The following is a 16,253-nucleotide window of genomic DNA, read 5'->3' on the forward strand; positions in this document are numbered from 1 at the left end:
AATTTTTCATGACTAACAGTTTTTATTATATAAATACACTTATAGAAAGTTTGATAATTTTCACAAATTAGGATAAGATATCCTTTGAGTTCTTCTATTCTGAGTACAATCGATGCTCTTCATAAAACTTGCTTAAATATTGAATTTTTAAAATATCGACAGCCCATTGCATTTCTAAGACAGTAGATTCCTCATATAATTACATTCCACCTAAACATGTATCTAAATTATCATATTTTCTATTAATTCCACAAATAGGAATACCATCTATTAAGATAAAAGATTAATTCCAAGATATTAAAAATGAAAAACTTGAAAATTTCTCTTATCATATTACCTAATAAATAAAAATATGATTAAATCTATGATGAAAAAAAAGGAAAGACTACAACTCTGTTCAGTATTGATATAGGAAAGTAAGACATTATATATGCAGTTCAAATGAAATTCATTAGATGTCCTAATTAATCTACCACTATTTTTAGCAAGATTCATTCTTAATTATCTCTGTAACACTATAAGATACAACTGGTTGTAAATGAAGAAAACTTATCTTCCAACTAGGAGGTTATTCCCAGCCTCTAGAAGGCAAGACCAGAACATGATAAGGAACGAAGTATTACAGTCTCTGCTTCTTGTCTCCATTCACATCCTCATCATAACGGCATGACTATGAGATACTTTGTTATTATTAATGATAGCACTTTATGCTTATTATTTCCAAACAAGAAAAAGTAAGTAGGTGAAGAGGAAAAAAGGTTTACCCAAGGTTACACTGCTAGTATTTGATGGAGAGAACTCCAAAAAACAACTAGAGTCTAGGACTCTTTCTTCTAACTGTGCTGTTATAATCCAAGTTAGGCAGTCAAAATTTACTGAGTTACCAAACAATTACAAATAAATAGTGGAGTTTACTGGAAGCAAAGAGCTTATCATCTGATTCCATTCCTATGACAACTCTAACAAACATAAATGACAAAAAACTTACTACAAACCTTTTTTTAAACATTTTTAATTTTTTGTGTAAATTACTTGAAAAATAACTATATTATTCTAATAAAAATAAAACTTTTAGAATTAAATCAGTTCCAAGTAACTCAATCACTCAGCTTATATCAGCATATTTTGATCCTATAGGTGAGCTGATTCTGAACAGGACCAAATCAGAAGGTGTAGTCAGATAGAAGATATTTATTTTTGAGTTCTTTGAGTTCAGCATGCTATACCACAACATGCCTTCCAATGTTTTTAGTAGCTCAATTCACAATGGAAAGTTATGGAACTACCCATCAATAGATGAATGAATAAAATACAAAATATATATTTTTGTCATTTGCTGGAATGGAATGGATAGAACTGGAAAACATCATGCTAAGTGAAATAAGTCAGTAAGTCAAAGGTCAAACGTTTTCTATCACATGTAGAAGCTGAGAGAAAAAGAAATTTAAAAGGGGGATCTCATGAAAATAGAGTGGAGATGAATAGAGTAGGGGTAGGTTATTAATGGGGAAAGAGGAAGAGAGGGAAAGGGGAAGAACTGGAGAATAAAACTGACTAAATTATGCATATGATTGTATAAATATACCATAATGAATCCCACTTTTATGTACAATTATAATGCACTAAGGAAAAATATGTAAATAAATAGAAAGAACACTAGAAGTGTAGAAGAAAGAAGGAGGAAGAGGAATAAAGGGAGAAAGTGCTGGGGAATGAATTAGAGAAAATTATGTTATGTGCATATATGAATAAGTGACAATGAACCCAACTACTGGAAAACCCAAATGTCGAAAAAATTTATACTTTATGAGACTAAATTCCTAGAATTGGAATAGATCATTCATAGCATGTGCACAACTTTAAACTTTGCAAAGTTAAAACATCAACCAGAAAGTGTCAGTTTCCTCACACTGTCAACACCACTTTTTAGTGCTTTTAGAATCTCTGCCAACTTGTTAGACAAAAACTGGTAATTCATCTTTTAAATCATCATTTCTATGTTAACTTTTAACATTTTAAGTGAATACATAATGAATTGAAAAGTTTCCTAACATGCTTGGCTTCAGATTTGATGCTGGTTATTTGAACCATGAAGCAGTACTCAAGATTTAAGCATTCACCCTGGGGGTACTTAGCTTACTATCAAGCACAATATCTTCCAGAATACCTTGTAAATCAAATTATACAGGACAAAGATACTTCCAGGCCAGCATCAGACACAGGCAGAAAGGATTAATGCCTGATTGCCAAATAGACCTGATTTAACAGATCCTGAGAAAGACCGCTTTATACCACCCTCCCCCCTGCCAAATCTCCCTCTTCCATTTTACTAGGATACTCCGAATTCAAGTATTAGAGATTTCTTCTCTTGTGCTCAAACAATTGGAACCTCACCAATTCTTTCAAAATTCAAGTGCTTTACTTCAGTATGAGCTCCACATAATTATGGTGAATTCATAGAATGGAATGCTATGGAGCCATTAAAAAGAACTATGGAATTCTGCATTTACTGACAGAAATACATCCATGATATCCTTATTATAGCAAAAACCAACATGTATGATATAAATGTGTGGAACAATATTTACTAAAATATTAATAGTTGCTATTTATCAAAGGGTACATGATAGATTTTCATGTTTGTCCATATGTGTGTGTGTGCATATACACGTAAGTATGTGTGTGTTTGTTACTGAGGACTGAATCCAGGGATACTCTACCACCAAGATATCCCCAGGCCTTTTTTTTTTTTTTTTTTTTTTTTTTTTTGAGACAAGGTCTCACTAAGTTGTCAAGGCTGTCCTTAAAATTGCAATCCTCCAGCATCAGCCTCCGTCACTGGGATTATAGGTATGCTCCATTGTACCCAGAATGGCAGATTATTTTTACCCTTTCCATATATTGATATATTTCTCTATTGTTTATTATTTACAATGGATATATACAATTTCTATTACTAATAAGAAATATAATAAGGATACTGCATTTTGATAAAAAGAAACTGAAAATATCCCAGAAAACCACCAAGCCATTAGAGCTTAATAAAATCCAGTTTAGTAAATTTCTAAAGTCAAAGTTAAAATTCCCCAAGAAATGAGATCTAGATCCTGTATACTTTCAAGTGGCTAAGGAAAAGAGCAAAAGGTAAACCAGGCCAAGAGTTCTCTGCTCGAGTATTAAGACTCCTAGGAATAAGTGTGTATAATAATGAGGGAATTTCACTAAAGCAAAATCAGTAGGCAACAGAATATTCAGAAACTTGAAGTGTGAAGGCTCACTACAATCAAATAGATTCAGTGGATCTTAACTTAAGCTTAAATCCTGTTTTTAATATTATACAAGAAAATACCTCCTTATAAATAGTGCTCACTCCTCCCCCTACAACAGACCTAGAACCCAATGGCAGTTTTTTAAAAAACATATACATACATAAAACAGATTCAAATTTTTAAATTTATACTTCACAAGACTGAAAAGGAGAACAGGAAGCACTGAACTACTCACCTCCACAGGAGGACATGTCTGTACACCAGCATATGTTCCTGGATGTGACACCATAGTCCCACTTTTTATTTGAAAATGCGTTTTGCACATGTAACCATCAGAACAGTTCTGTGCTCCATCACCATAGAATACAAAAGAAAAATTCAATTAATTTAAGAATTCATCACTCAAAGAGATACAACTTCTCATAAGTTCAAAGCCAAGTAAAGAAAACTATGTATATTGAATAAGACGAGATGAAACGAGTAAAAAATCAGTCCAATATACCCTGCAGAGAGTAGATATTCAATAAATAAAAGTTCTATTCCCTTACCTTCTTCATGTATTAATGTACCCCCTTTTCCTAACTTAAATTGCTCCTCACTCCATCTCTCCCCATCCCACACACACATACTAGTAGCACTGAGGTCAGACCGCAAAACTTTAGCTTAGGAAATGTTAAAAAGCATTTAAACTTACAGAAATATCTTGTCACATTGTTAATATTATGTCCACAGCTTTTATAAAGAGAAATTTTCAGAGGATTTGCAAAAGATCTGAAAGCTGGAAGAGACCTTGTATATCCATCTCTTCTTCAAGGCAAGATCTCTATTGACTGTCCCAGGGAGATAGGTAATTATGGAGCATCTGCCTGAGTGCTTCAGGGAACCTGCACTTCTTACTCCCTGACATATGACAGTTGCCTCCATTTCAGTACACTGTTCAGGGAGAAAGTTTTATCTCATACTGTATTGACTGTTTCCCTCTAAGTTACTAGTTCTAGTTATTCCCTCTGGAATCTAAACCCTTTTCTACAGAACTTTTCTTCAAAGACTTAGACAATTGCCACCATTTTCATATATGCTTTGCAAGATGATTTCTAAGCCCCTCACAAGTTATATTTCTCTGCTGCTTTTCTTATACTTGCTATTATATAGACTAATGGTTGATGTTTGTCTAAATGTAGCCTGTTTCATTAAGGCAAAACTTGCTTGAATTCAATAAAGTCATGCATAAGAATATAATACTTCTCCATGCACAAACATACTCACATGCCAAGAAATATTAATTCTGCACAAATTGCCACACCAACATTCATGTTTTAACAGGATTAAAATAATAAGTTAAATAAGAAGTGGCTACTTAATCTTTTTAGAAGAAGGAGGAAATTTGGATACAGAGACACAAACACACAGAATTCTGAGAAAGTCAAAGGAGAATTGAGATTGGAGTGGTGTACCTACAATCCAAGGAATGCTGAGGATTTCTGGCAACCACCAGAAGTTAGGAAGAGGCAAGGGAGGGTTCTTCCCTAGAGCCTTCAGAGGCAGCAAGATCCTTGCAGACCTCTAGCCTCCAGACTTATCAGAGAATATATTTCTGTTATTTTAATTCAGTCAGTATGTGGTATTTTTTATGGCATCCCTAGTAAAATAATATGGTCACCATATTTTTTAAGAGATGTGACGACACCTTAATAAACCCTCCTAGCAGACTGGCCTGACAACCTGCTAGCACTCACTTAGGGACCCTGCTGCTTGCGATCAGCACAAGTTCTGATTGACTGAATCCAACTCAAATTAGTTGATGCCTCTGTCACAAGTTGTTAAATATCTTAACTATCACTGTCAATGAGATATACTATCAGATATCCAATACTATCACTTTTAATTTTCTTATTAAGGTTATGCATTTCGTAGGTTCAAATTACTACTTAATGTTGCAGTTTCTATAGTATCCACCCTCAAAGCAAACCTTCTGATGGCCCTCTACCACTGAAACCTTTATATTTAGACAATTCAAATTTAATATTTAATGGATTAAGTGGATAAAGATATATGTAGTGACTGTTTTTTTTTTGAGATAAATTCCATCTAAGGCTAATACATAGTGACTGTTTATCTTTTTAATTTTTTTTAGTTGTAAATGAACACAATAACTTTATTTTGTATTATTTTTTAAATTGTAGTTGGGCACAATACCTTTATTTTATTTATTTATTTATTTTTATGTGGTGCTGAATATCAAACCCAGTGCCTCACATGCCAGGCAAGTGCTCTACCACTGAGCAACAACCCCAGGCCTATAGTGACTTTTATCATTGCTACTACTGTTTTACATCAAACATCTATTCCCCCTTCTTTTGGAAACCATTTTCCTCTAAGAACTCATTCTCTTCTCCATTGTTAGTGTAGACATGACCCCCAGCTCCAGGATGAATATAGGACTCTGATCTGGCCAATCAAGGCCTTAGCCTTTTTGACAACAGAGATGCAGGAGAGCAACTGATTTAAGCCAATATAGTATAATCCACATTTGATTTGGGAATTTAGGGGGGAGGTCTATTTTCTTATCCAGTGGATTTCAACAAGAACTTTTTTTGGTACCAGCACTTGAACCCCAGGGGCACTTAACCACTGAGCCACATCCCTAGCCTGTGTGTGTGTGTGTATATATATATATATATATATATTATACATAAAATATATATAGAGAGACAGGGTCTTGCTAAGTTGCTTAGGGCCTCACTAATTTGCTAAGGCTAACTTTGAACTTGCAATCCTCCTGCCTCAGCCTCCTGAGCCACTGGAATTACAGGTGTGCACCACTGTGCCCAGCAATAAAAAATGTTAAAACCTTAGCAGCCATCATGTAATTAAATGGAAACTGAAAAAAAAGTCAGTGTGAATGAATTCAAGGCCATGAGATGTGGAGAGACCAGATTCTAATTACACTATTCATACCACCATGCCCAAAGCTAGTTCTACCTTCAAATTTTCCCATTATAAGTCCCTTCCTTGCTTCACCCAATGAGTTCAGTTCTCTGTCATTTGAAAACAAAATAATCTTGCTTTTAAATGACATATTGTGTTTACAGTAGTTTAAAGATAGAAAAATTCTCCTCTATTGTATTGTCCCCCTCATTATGATAGATAATCAATAGTTGATTATATGAAAGGTTTATCAACTACAATAAAACTAACAGTATGTGTTTGTGGCAATCTGCAATTTCCAAATGATCTAGGAATAGAGGAAGAAACAAAAACTATTAGGTATTCAGAGAACAGTTAGAGCTAAACAATGTGTACTAAATATAATTATGAAATGAGAATAACTATTCTATTTTGTGTTATCTGCACACTGGTCATACAACCTCTTCTTAAGTGAATATGCAATTTAGTAAAACTAATTACAATGCAAAACACTTTTCCTTTGATCCAATCCAAGAGAGGAGACAAAATATTCCTCTGTACCTGTTATAAAATCTAAAAACATTATCTTGTCTCTTTTTCAATGAGGTAAGATAAAGAGATATGTGACTTTCAATATTACTTATACTAATTTCCATTTTAGGTGATTTTTAAATCTACTGATTATTATCTATAGGGAAGCACACAGGATTTTTGACTCAGTCTGTATTTATTTGGTAATGAAGATTTTTTTCAGCACCAATCTCTTAACAGGAATAGCCTTGAAAAATCAAACATAGAAAAAGGAGAGTGATAGAATACCTAGCATGCTAAAGACCCTGAGTTCAAGCCCAGCACTGAAAAACAAAGAAGGAAAACATTATTAGAAAAAGGAGAGTTTTAGCATTTTTATTTCCCTTCAAATACTAATTTCCATATAAGAAGGTCTTTTTCCCATATTATTTTCATTTAAGGTAGAATAGTGGGTTTTGTTCTTCACTGCCATAGGATGTTTTTGTAGAGACAACAACCAAATGTAAAAGCATGAGAACCATCACCCTAAGTCCACTCTGTAGTCCATCTAACCCAGTAAACAATGTTTAACTAAAATCTCCCCATCATACTAAAGTTTCCCCTGTCAGAATCAACAATCCTCTCTAGTTTATGTATTTACCATGGTTTACAATTTAACATTTAGCTCTTCTTTAAGTTTTTAACATTTGTTAGTTTTATTTCCCCCACTAGATCATAAACTCAGGGCATAGGTCCCAGGACCTAAGGGAATCCAGGATCTTAACTGCAGAATTCAGACTGCTATAACACATAAAAACCTGATCCAGACAGAGCCTAAAAACATCCTGGATCAGCATGGGAGGATGTAAGAACAAAGGGAACCTCACAGTTTACCCAGTTCAACCCTCTCCTTTTACAGATAAGAGGGTGAAGGATTGAAGCACTTCTAAGAAACTTGTTTTTCAGCTAATTAGGGGCAGAGCTGGAAGTGGAAAGCAGGTCACTTGACCCAAGCATTCTTTCTAGTACACTAAGCAAATTCTGCCAGAGAGCAGGACCTTGGCAGGAGCGTGCTTATTGACTTTGGACTGGGGTAGGTCAGTGCTTTTTGCTTCGACTAACAAGCTCAAGCCACTCAAGTGTGGTCTAGTGACCAGCAACCTCAACATCACCTGAGAGCTTATTAAACATGCAGAACCTCCAGCCCCACCCCAGACCTCCTGAACCTGTATTTAACAGGATCCCCCAGGTGGTTCCTGTGCACATTTGGAAGCACTGAGGCAGTTTATACTGAAATTCCTGACTGAAAGAGATTGCACATTGATTGCATTAGCGGTGGTTCTCAACCCTAGCTACTACACATTAGAATAGAACCTGGGGAGTTTTCAAAACGCTGTTACTGGGGTCTCACCTCAAACCAATTAAGTGAAAATCTCCCCAGCAGATTCTATTGCAGTAGCTGAGAACCACTGTGCTAAATTCACTGGAGCTTGCCTTTTCCATTCAGAGAAGAACAGAGTCAATGAAGTAATCTCCAGTTGCCTCGGGAGAAAAGGCAACAACTCAAGATCTTCATGAACACCATAGCTCCTTTGGAGCTCTCCAAATGCTAAAAATCACCTCTGCTCACACTCACTGTGGAGCTTAGACTGTGCCAAAAGTGCCTTATAAGTGGTCTTTCCCCCAACACACATTTTTTATTGTTGCAGTATACTTGTAAATACTTCTGGGATTTGTTGTTACATATTCACAAATGCACCCAATACACAATATACCAGCACAATTTGGCCAGGATCACTCCCCAGCACTTCCCCGTCCCTCCCCATTAAGTGGTCTTTACTACTACCTCAAACTCCATTTTCTGGCAACTTATCCAGCCTTGACCTACTCCTCTGCAACTACCATTAATCTTATAACTTAAAATTGTTCCATGTCCAACTACACTTCAGCTATCAGTATTCCTTACTGCCCATCTGCCAAAAAGCAGTTTGCTTTACTCTGTCACTTGTAGAAGAGAAATTAATAGGAAATGTCCAGGTGCTATAACCATTAATAAAAAATAGAATATTTCCTCATAGCCAAAATTCTTCCACTTATTTAAATAGAATGCCCTTCATCTTTTTCCAAAATAAGGAGTAAAGATTTAAATGAGAAATATCACAAATTAACTAGATGAAAATCCTGAAGGATATATACATATATATACACATACATACATACACACACATACACACATATACATATACATACATATACATATATAATAAACCTTTATAAATATGATAAAAACCCTGAAGAAAAAAGATCAATAAATTCTACAGTAAAAATAAAAATTCTTAACACCCATAAAACCAAAAGACAAATATCAAAATGTGAAAACAAAGTTTTTACTTTATATCATAGAAAGGAACTAATTTTCTCAAGATATAGATAACTTTAAGATCCTCAAAATATAAATAGTTTCAAAAACTCAAAAAGAAAACGACTAACAATCCAATAGGAAAATGAGCAAAGGATGCACATATAGTTCACTAAAAAGTAAAAACATATGAATAAAATATGTTCAATGGTACCTACAAGAAAATGCAAATTCAAAACTATTGGTAACATTTTTGCTTATCTGATTGGCAAAGATCAAAAAGTATAAAATTCACTATGTAGAGAAATATGTGAATAAAAGAGGTGCCCTCACACATTGCCAGGGGGCAGGGGAGTTTAAACTAGGATAACATCCCTAAAGAACATGTTGGCAATAACTATTAAAATTTAAAATGTACATACCTTGGACTCAGAATTGTTACTTCCAGGAATTTATCTTACAGAGCCATTTACACACATAGAAAATAAAATCCATGCAATAATATATATGATAGTATTATTTTAATGGCATAAGAGTGGAAACAACCTAAAATGTTCAACAACAATAATTGTTTCCATAAATTATATCTAAATAATATACTGTTATGCAGCCACAAAAAAATGAGTTTCATGTACAAATATGTATCATCAAATCCTACCATTATATACAACTATGATGCACTAATAAAAAAAAATGTGAAAAAAAAGAAAAAAATGAATAAGTTCTGTAAGCATTGTATTGAATATGCTACCACTTATTTAAATATAAGTATATATGTTGTGTATGTCCTGCATGTATCTGAAAAGATACCCAAGACCCTTCTGTCAATGATAACTTCTGAGGATTTGGGTAGGAAGATTAAAAAGATTTCTTAATTTTATTAAAGTGCAAACAATTTTGTGCTCATAAATAAATAACACTTCTTTTTAAACAAATAATGTATTGCCCTTTGCACATATGTCTCCAGGGTATTACACTGCTGCAGTAGATCCCGATCTTAAATTTTTAGGGACAAATATCCTGTAGGCCTTATAGAACCCCAGAGAGACAAGCAAGTTTTATAGTGTAGTGCTGACTGCATTTTGGATGGAGATCTAAGGATTTCCTAACAGAACATGTTTGGGTCTGCTTTCTTCCAAGCTGTCATAGGGCTTGCCACCCAGTGAGAGTTATGTTATGCCTGCTAGAATCCAGCTACCCAAATAATTATGGGGCTGCTCTTGCTGAATTTTAATAGGCTTTCAAAGATTTTCTATACAAAAATGCTGTTATCTTAAAAAAAAAAAAGTGGTTATCTAAAACTTTCAGCTTTACTTCTGAATAAAGCATTGAGTTAGGATTTAAACTGAAGTTAACTGTCCAGAATGACCAGCCAGAAAGGGCTTGCAAGGCCATCAGGGAGAAAGACAACTGAAGGTTCTAGGTCACTGGAGGCATTGATCAAAGAAGGCCTTGGAATTCAGTGGAGCTCTAAGAAACAGGTTAAACCTAGCACAGATTTAAAGTGATAGTTCTTTCCTGTTGTAAGAGATCAAACCAATATTAACATTATGAGAAAGAAAGAAAGAAAGAAAGAGCGGGGGAGAGGAGGGGAAAGGAGAGGAAGGGAAAGGGAATGGAAAGAAAAAGAAAAAGACAAAGTAAAAACTGCTGCTTAAAAACAAAGCTTATGCTCGATAGGTCAGACATTAAATAATATCTCAGAGCCAGGCATGATGGCATACAACTGTAATCTCATCTATTCAGGAGGCTAAGGCAGAAGGATTTCAAGTTTGAGGTTAGTCTGGGCAGCTTAGCAAGATCCTGTCTCAAATTTAAAAAAGGGCTGGAGATGTAGCTCAAAGATAGAATGCTCCTGTATGGGGAGAGGAGACTGATATCTGTACATTTTTTAAAGCCAAAGTTAAATAATGGAAAAATAATTATTACGATTTAGAGGATCCTTCAAATCACAATTCTGAATATATTAATATGTCTTATCCTCCACACCTACCCCAATACCCACCCAATCCCAACAGAACTGGTTTCATTTTCTGATAGTGTCACATCTTCCAAATGGATGTGTGGGTCCATTCATGGTTGACTGATATCTCTGCTAAAATACACATAGGCAAGTTAATACAAAGTGATCAAATCCAGTCGAAGTAATTTATGGGTGTTATGGTTTGAATTTGAAATGTCCCCCAAAGGCCATGAGCTAAAGGCTTGGTTACCAGTGTGTAGTGCTACTGGGAGGTGGTGGAAATTTTAACAGGTGGGGCCTAGTTGGAGAAAGTAGGTCACTGTGGAGGCATGCTGTAATAGAGTATTTCAGAACTGTGGCTGCTTTCTCTGTCTCTCTTTTTGCTTTCCAGCTGCTAAGATGTGAGTAGCTTTGCTCTACCATGCCTTCTCCACCAGGATATTTGGCCTTGCCTCAGATCCAAAGGGACTGTAAGTCAAAATAAATCTTTTCTTTCTTTAAGTTAATTTTCTAGGCATTTTGTCACAGTGACAGGAAGCTGACTAACAATGGAAGTTAAAAACAGTGACACATAACTGTAACCCCAGCTACTCTAGAGGCTGAGACGAGAGAACCATAAGTTCAAGGCCAGCCTCAGAAATTTAGTGAGACCCTAACTCAAAGTTAAAAATTAAAGAGCTAGGTATATAGGTCAGTAGTAAGATATCCCTAGGTTCAATCCCCAGTACCAAAACACACACACACACAATAGGTAACTTCTGACTTCTGGTTCACTTAGATGAAACCTCAAAAGCAAATAAACTCAAGAAACCAAATACCCAAAAGTGAAAGAAAAGGAGGATATAACATAATTCATGTTTGAAAAGATCTTTTCTATCTCCAACTTTCCCCTGGCCCTAGTCCTGTAGTATTTTGAGGTTTATTAAACATACCATTGTCATTAAATAATCCACCAATACCTCAGAACTTTCCAGGGTGCAGTGTTGAAGATACACCTCAGATAATAAGTTCCATCTGAGGAAGTCGGGCCTGTCCTCTGATCTTGTGTATGTGTTCAGTTTACTAAAGACAGATACTCCCCTTGCTTCACCAGCTGTGTAAAATAACCCATAATTATTGCTTTTATTTGTGTAATCTAACTTTTTGAATCCCTATTGAACCCATTTGTTCACTAACTGGGAATTAAACCACACTACCCACACACACACACACACACATACACACACACAAATCATGATAATTGAACCTTGATAGAAGTTCTCTGCCTCTGCCCAGTTTAAAAGAGCTATCAGCATGGTCATGGTATGAAACTAACAGAATTTGTAGAATTTTGACATGAAGTAGTCTCTGTCCAGTCTGACAAAAGATGATCCTGTTTCTATCCCAATTTGTAATGCTGCCATGAATCATATTTACATAAGCTGACTCATTACATGTTTGTCTTAGGTTTAAATTTCTAGTCAACCTATAAACAAAGCACTAGGACTAAATTAGAGTCACTGAGCAGAATCAAAATATTATAAATCCTGACAATATAAAAATAACAATATAGGGCTGGGGCTGGGGCTCAGTGGTAGACCATTCGTCTCGCATGCGTGGGGCCCTGGATTTGATCTTCAGCACCACAAAAATAAAATAAAGATATTATGTCCACCTACAACTAAAATAAAATATGTAATAATAATAATAATAATAATAATATAATCAAAAAGCTGGGAAAAAGAAGGAAGTGGGGGTAGTATAAGTACACTACCTCAATATCACAAAGCAATCAATTATTATCCATAGATGGGAAATCAAAAAGAAGTATATTACTTAAAGTTATAGGTGTAACTATGAACATAAGGAATTATTTATCATTAATAGGGGTTCCATTAAACAAAACAATTCATACGATGTATTATTATGCAACTATTAGAAATAATGAGATAATTGTGTATATACTCACAAAGAAAGAGGTCAATGATGTAATGTTAGGTGGAAAAAGTAGGTTGTACACTATATGACCTAGCTATCCCACTCCTCAGTATTTATCCAAAAGGACTAAAACCAGGGACTGGGGTTGTGGCTCAGTGGCAGAGCACTTGTCTAGCACTGGGTTCGATCCCCAGCACCACATAAAAATAAACAAATAAAATAAAGGTATTGTATCCATCTATAACTAAAAAGAAATTTTAAAAAAAGAACTAAAATCAATATTCTGGAGTGATAGAGCACGTCAACGTTTATAGCAGCACAATTCACAATAGCCAAGTTTTGGAACCAGCCCAGGTGCCTTTCAACAGATGACTAGATTAAGAAAATGTGGTATATACACACAATGGAGTTTTACTCAGTCCTAAAGAAGAATGAAATTATAGCATTTTCTGATAAATGGATGGAAGTGGATAACATCATGCTAAGTGAAATAAGCCAGACTCAGAAAATCAAGGGTCTAATGGTTTTCTCATATGTAGAGCAAAGTTAGAAGAAACAAGGGGGAGGGATCAGATATCATTAGGATAAAGGAAACATCAGTGGAGTAGAGGAAAAAGGTGACTGAGGGGCAAGAAAGGGGTACAGGAAAGGGAAGGAAGTGCAGAACGAATTTGATAATAATACACATGTGCATGTATAAATATACCACAGTTAATTCCACTTTAAAAAAAATCTTTTTGTAGTAGTAAATAGACAACATGCCTCTATTTTGTTTGTTTATTTTTATGCAGTGCTAAGGACTGAACCCAGTGCCCCACAAAATGCAATGAAAGTGCTCTGCCACTGAGCTATAGCCTCAACTTGAATTCTACTTTTATGTATATATATGTATGTGATCGTTTTTCTATAACTTTTCCTTTTTCAATAATTTTAAAATTGGTGCTATATATTTTTTTAATTATTGAAAAAAGAAAAAGTAGGTTATAGAGCAATGATCACATTTACGGAAATGTATATATAAATTTATATATGTATATTTGCATATAATTAGGTCAGCAGGAGGGGGGATAAGGAAAAATCTTGACATTTATTTTATACATCTAAATACTGTTAGAATTTTTACAGTGATTGTGTATTGTTTTTTATTGTAATAATTAAATAAAATAAAGTAAAATAAAGACTCAACCCAGAAAAGAAAAAGTAATAGCGCACTAGGGATACTGAGATCCAGGTCAGGAGTAAGAAAAATTCATTAAAATTTCCATTCCACTCTGTGATCAATATGATTCTAAGAACCACAAAACGTTCTGGCAAACAAAGCTAATTTTGTTTTTATTTTCTTTCTTTTGTGAACTAACCCTCTAGGTGCTAAACCAAAATGAGGCCAATACTTCTTCCTTAGGTTAGTACCTAATTATAGCATACCTTCACTTTGTTTTTCAAGTAGACATTGTTTGATGCCACTTAGGATTTTCAATTTTCAATTTCACTCAATAAAGCCATGCTGAGAACCCTAGCACTGTGCTCATTTGTATAAGAAGTTAGTTTTCTTACAATATTCCTGGCACCCTTTTCCTGGCAGGACTCTCAGACCTGCAGAGTCTCCCTTCCTTTCACCTCCAGCTACTTCCTGACTTCCTTGATGAGCAGTAGAACATAGCCTTCTCCAGTTCCCTGATGCAGATCAGAGCACAGCAAGGTCACTGGCTCCAGGGAAAAAGTAGCAGAAGAAAATGAGCCCCCTGTCAGGGCAGAAAAGGTCACTGAAGGCAATTTGGTGACCTTATTTGGGGGGGAAGTATACATGCATGTGTGTTTACATATATTGTACTCTCATAGCCTGCTTATCTTACACAAGTTTTTAAACAATGATTACAGTTTAAATAATGCTAAATCCTTTCCCTTTCTTGGAGTCAAAGCACTAAAAGTAAGTTTAGTATATAATGAGGTCTCATTTTCCTTATTAACACTTTCACCTGATAGCTCTACAATGTTAGATTTCACTATTAAGCAGTTTCTTTTTTTCTTTTATTTTTTAATAATATTTTGTTTTCAGGTTTTCCAACTTGCCCATTTTGAGTTTTCAATTTTCAGTTCATAGATATGGGACCTCCAAGTGTGCCCTCATACTTTTTATTATATTAAACAATTTTGTTTGGGCTCCCAGAGCATTCTTGCTTATTTGTGCCAGAGGAATGGCCAACAGATGTTATAACTGATTGGAGGGGATGTGGGGAGCCTGCTGTAGAAAACCAATTCTTTTCTCTTTTCGTTCCTTCTTATAATTTAAGTTTGTAGAAACTTTACCATATTTCTTCTGTTACTCTCATTGAAATGTTTTCAAAGATTTAGTTTTGCTTTTCCAATATCATATTTTTTTAAAAAAAGGAAAAAAAACATGCAGATGACCCAAGTTTTGGCCTTCCCCATCCTCTGGATTTTAGAGTTATTCCAAATTGTATTTCTTTCACAAACAAATTATTGCTTTTTAAAGCACTGGCTGTGATGAAAGAATTGACAAATTAATATAATTTTATAATTCATTAAATTGAAACAAATTTGATAGTACTAATGGTAGAAAAATAATCAGGATAGCAAATTGTCATTTTGATTTCAAAATGCTATCCTTGCAAAGCAGTACAAATAATTTTTAAACCTTCCCTTTTAATAAAATGAAAGGTACTTGAGCTTAAACGGTTTAACTCATAAGAAAAGGGTCAGAAGAAAGACAGAGGAGGTAAGAAGGGCTCTCTGGGATGGGCACCATAAAAGCTAGAAGTCCAATACCTATGTATTGGCAAGCACATGCTCTCTCTTTAGGCCCTCTAGCTTTTATGGTGCTCATCCCAGAGAGCCCTTTCTTACCTCCTCTGTCCTTCTTCATTGACCCTTACTAGATTCTTGTTGTGGAAAACCTACAGACACATCACTCTAATCTCACTCTGTGTTTACATGGCCTTTTCCTGCTGGGAGCCATCAGCCAAGTAGGTATGACAATTTCCTTGCCAGCGTACCCCCATGTTTCTTTAGTGGAAGGACTCATGGAAATAGGACATTTTGCAGGACATTGCATGTAAGGTGACCTTGCTCAAGGACCAGGGCGGATCTGTGTTTAGGGTGTTCCCCCTTTAGAATAGGGCGGTTTAGCATAATAGGAGATTAGGGTGTTCCCCCTTTAGAATAGGGCGTATCCTGCTGCTGAGTTCCTCTTGAGTTCTTAGGGTCAGACAGTATATTTTTGGGAGACAGAAGCCCAGGAGTAGTGGATTTGGGCAGAGAGTGGATTTGGGCAGAGAACGTGGATTCCCCCAGAACGTGTTGGTAGACG

General features: G+C 35.2%; 1 protein-coding gene across 2 annotated transcripts in view; it reads right to left on the reverse strand.

The window, feature by feature from the left end:
* Positions 1-16,253, reverse strand: part of Atg10 (autophagy related 10) — a 273,170-nt gene that overhangs the window by 184,894 nt on the left and 72,023 nt on the right. For both annotated transcript variants that reach the window (XM_076856054.2, XM_076856056.2), the window contains exon 3: positions 3,505-3,612. In XM_076856054.2, coding sequence (XP_076712169.1) covers positions 3,505-3,612 — 108 coding nt within the window. The remainder of the gene's footprint in view (positions 1-3,504; positions 3,613-16,253) is intronic.

Source organism: Callospermophilus lateralis, chromosome 5 (assembly GCF_048772815.1).
Source record: "Callospermophilus lateralis isolate mCalLat2 chromosome 5, mCalLat2.hap1, whole genome shotgun sequence".
Lineage (NCBI taxonomy): Eukaryota > Metazoa > Chordata > Mammalia > Rodentia > Sciuridae > Callospermophilus > Callospermophilus lateralis.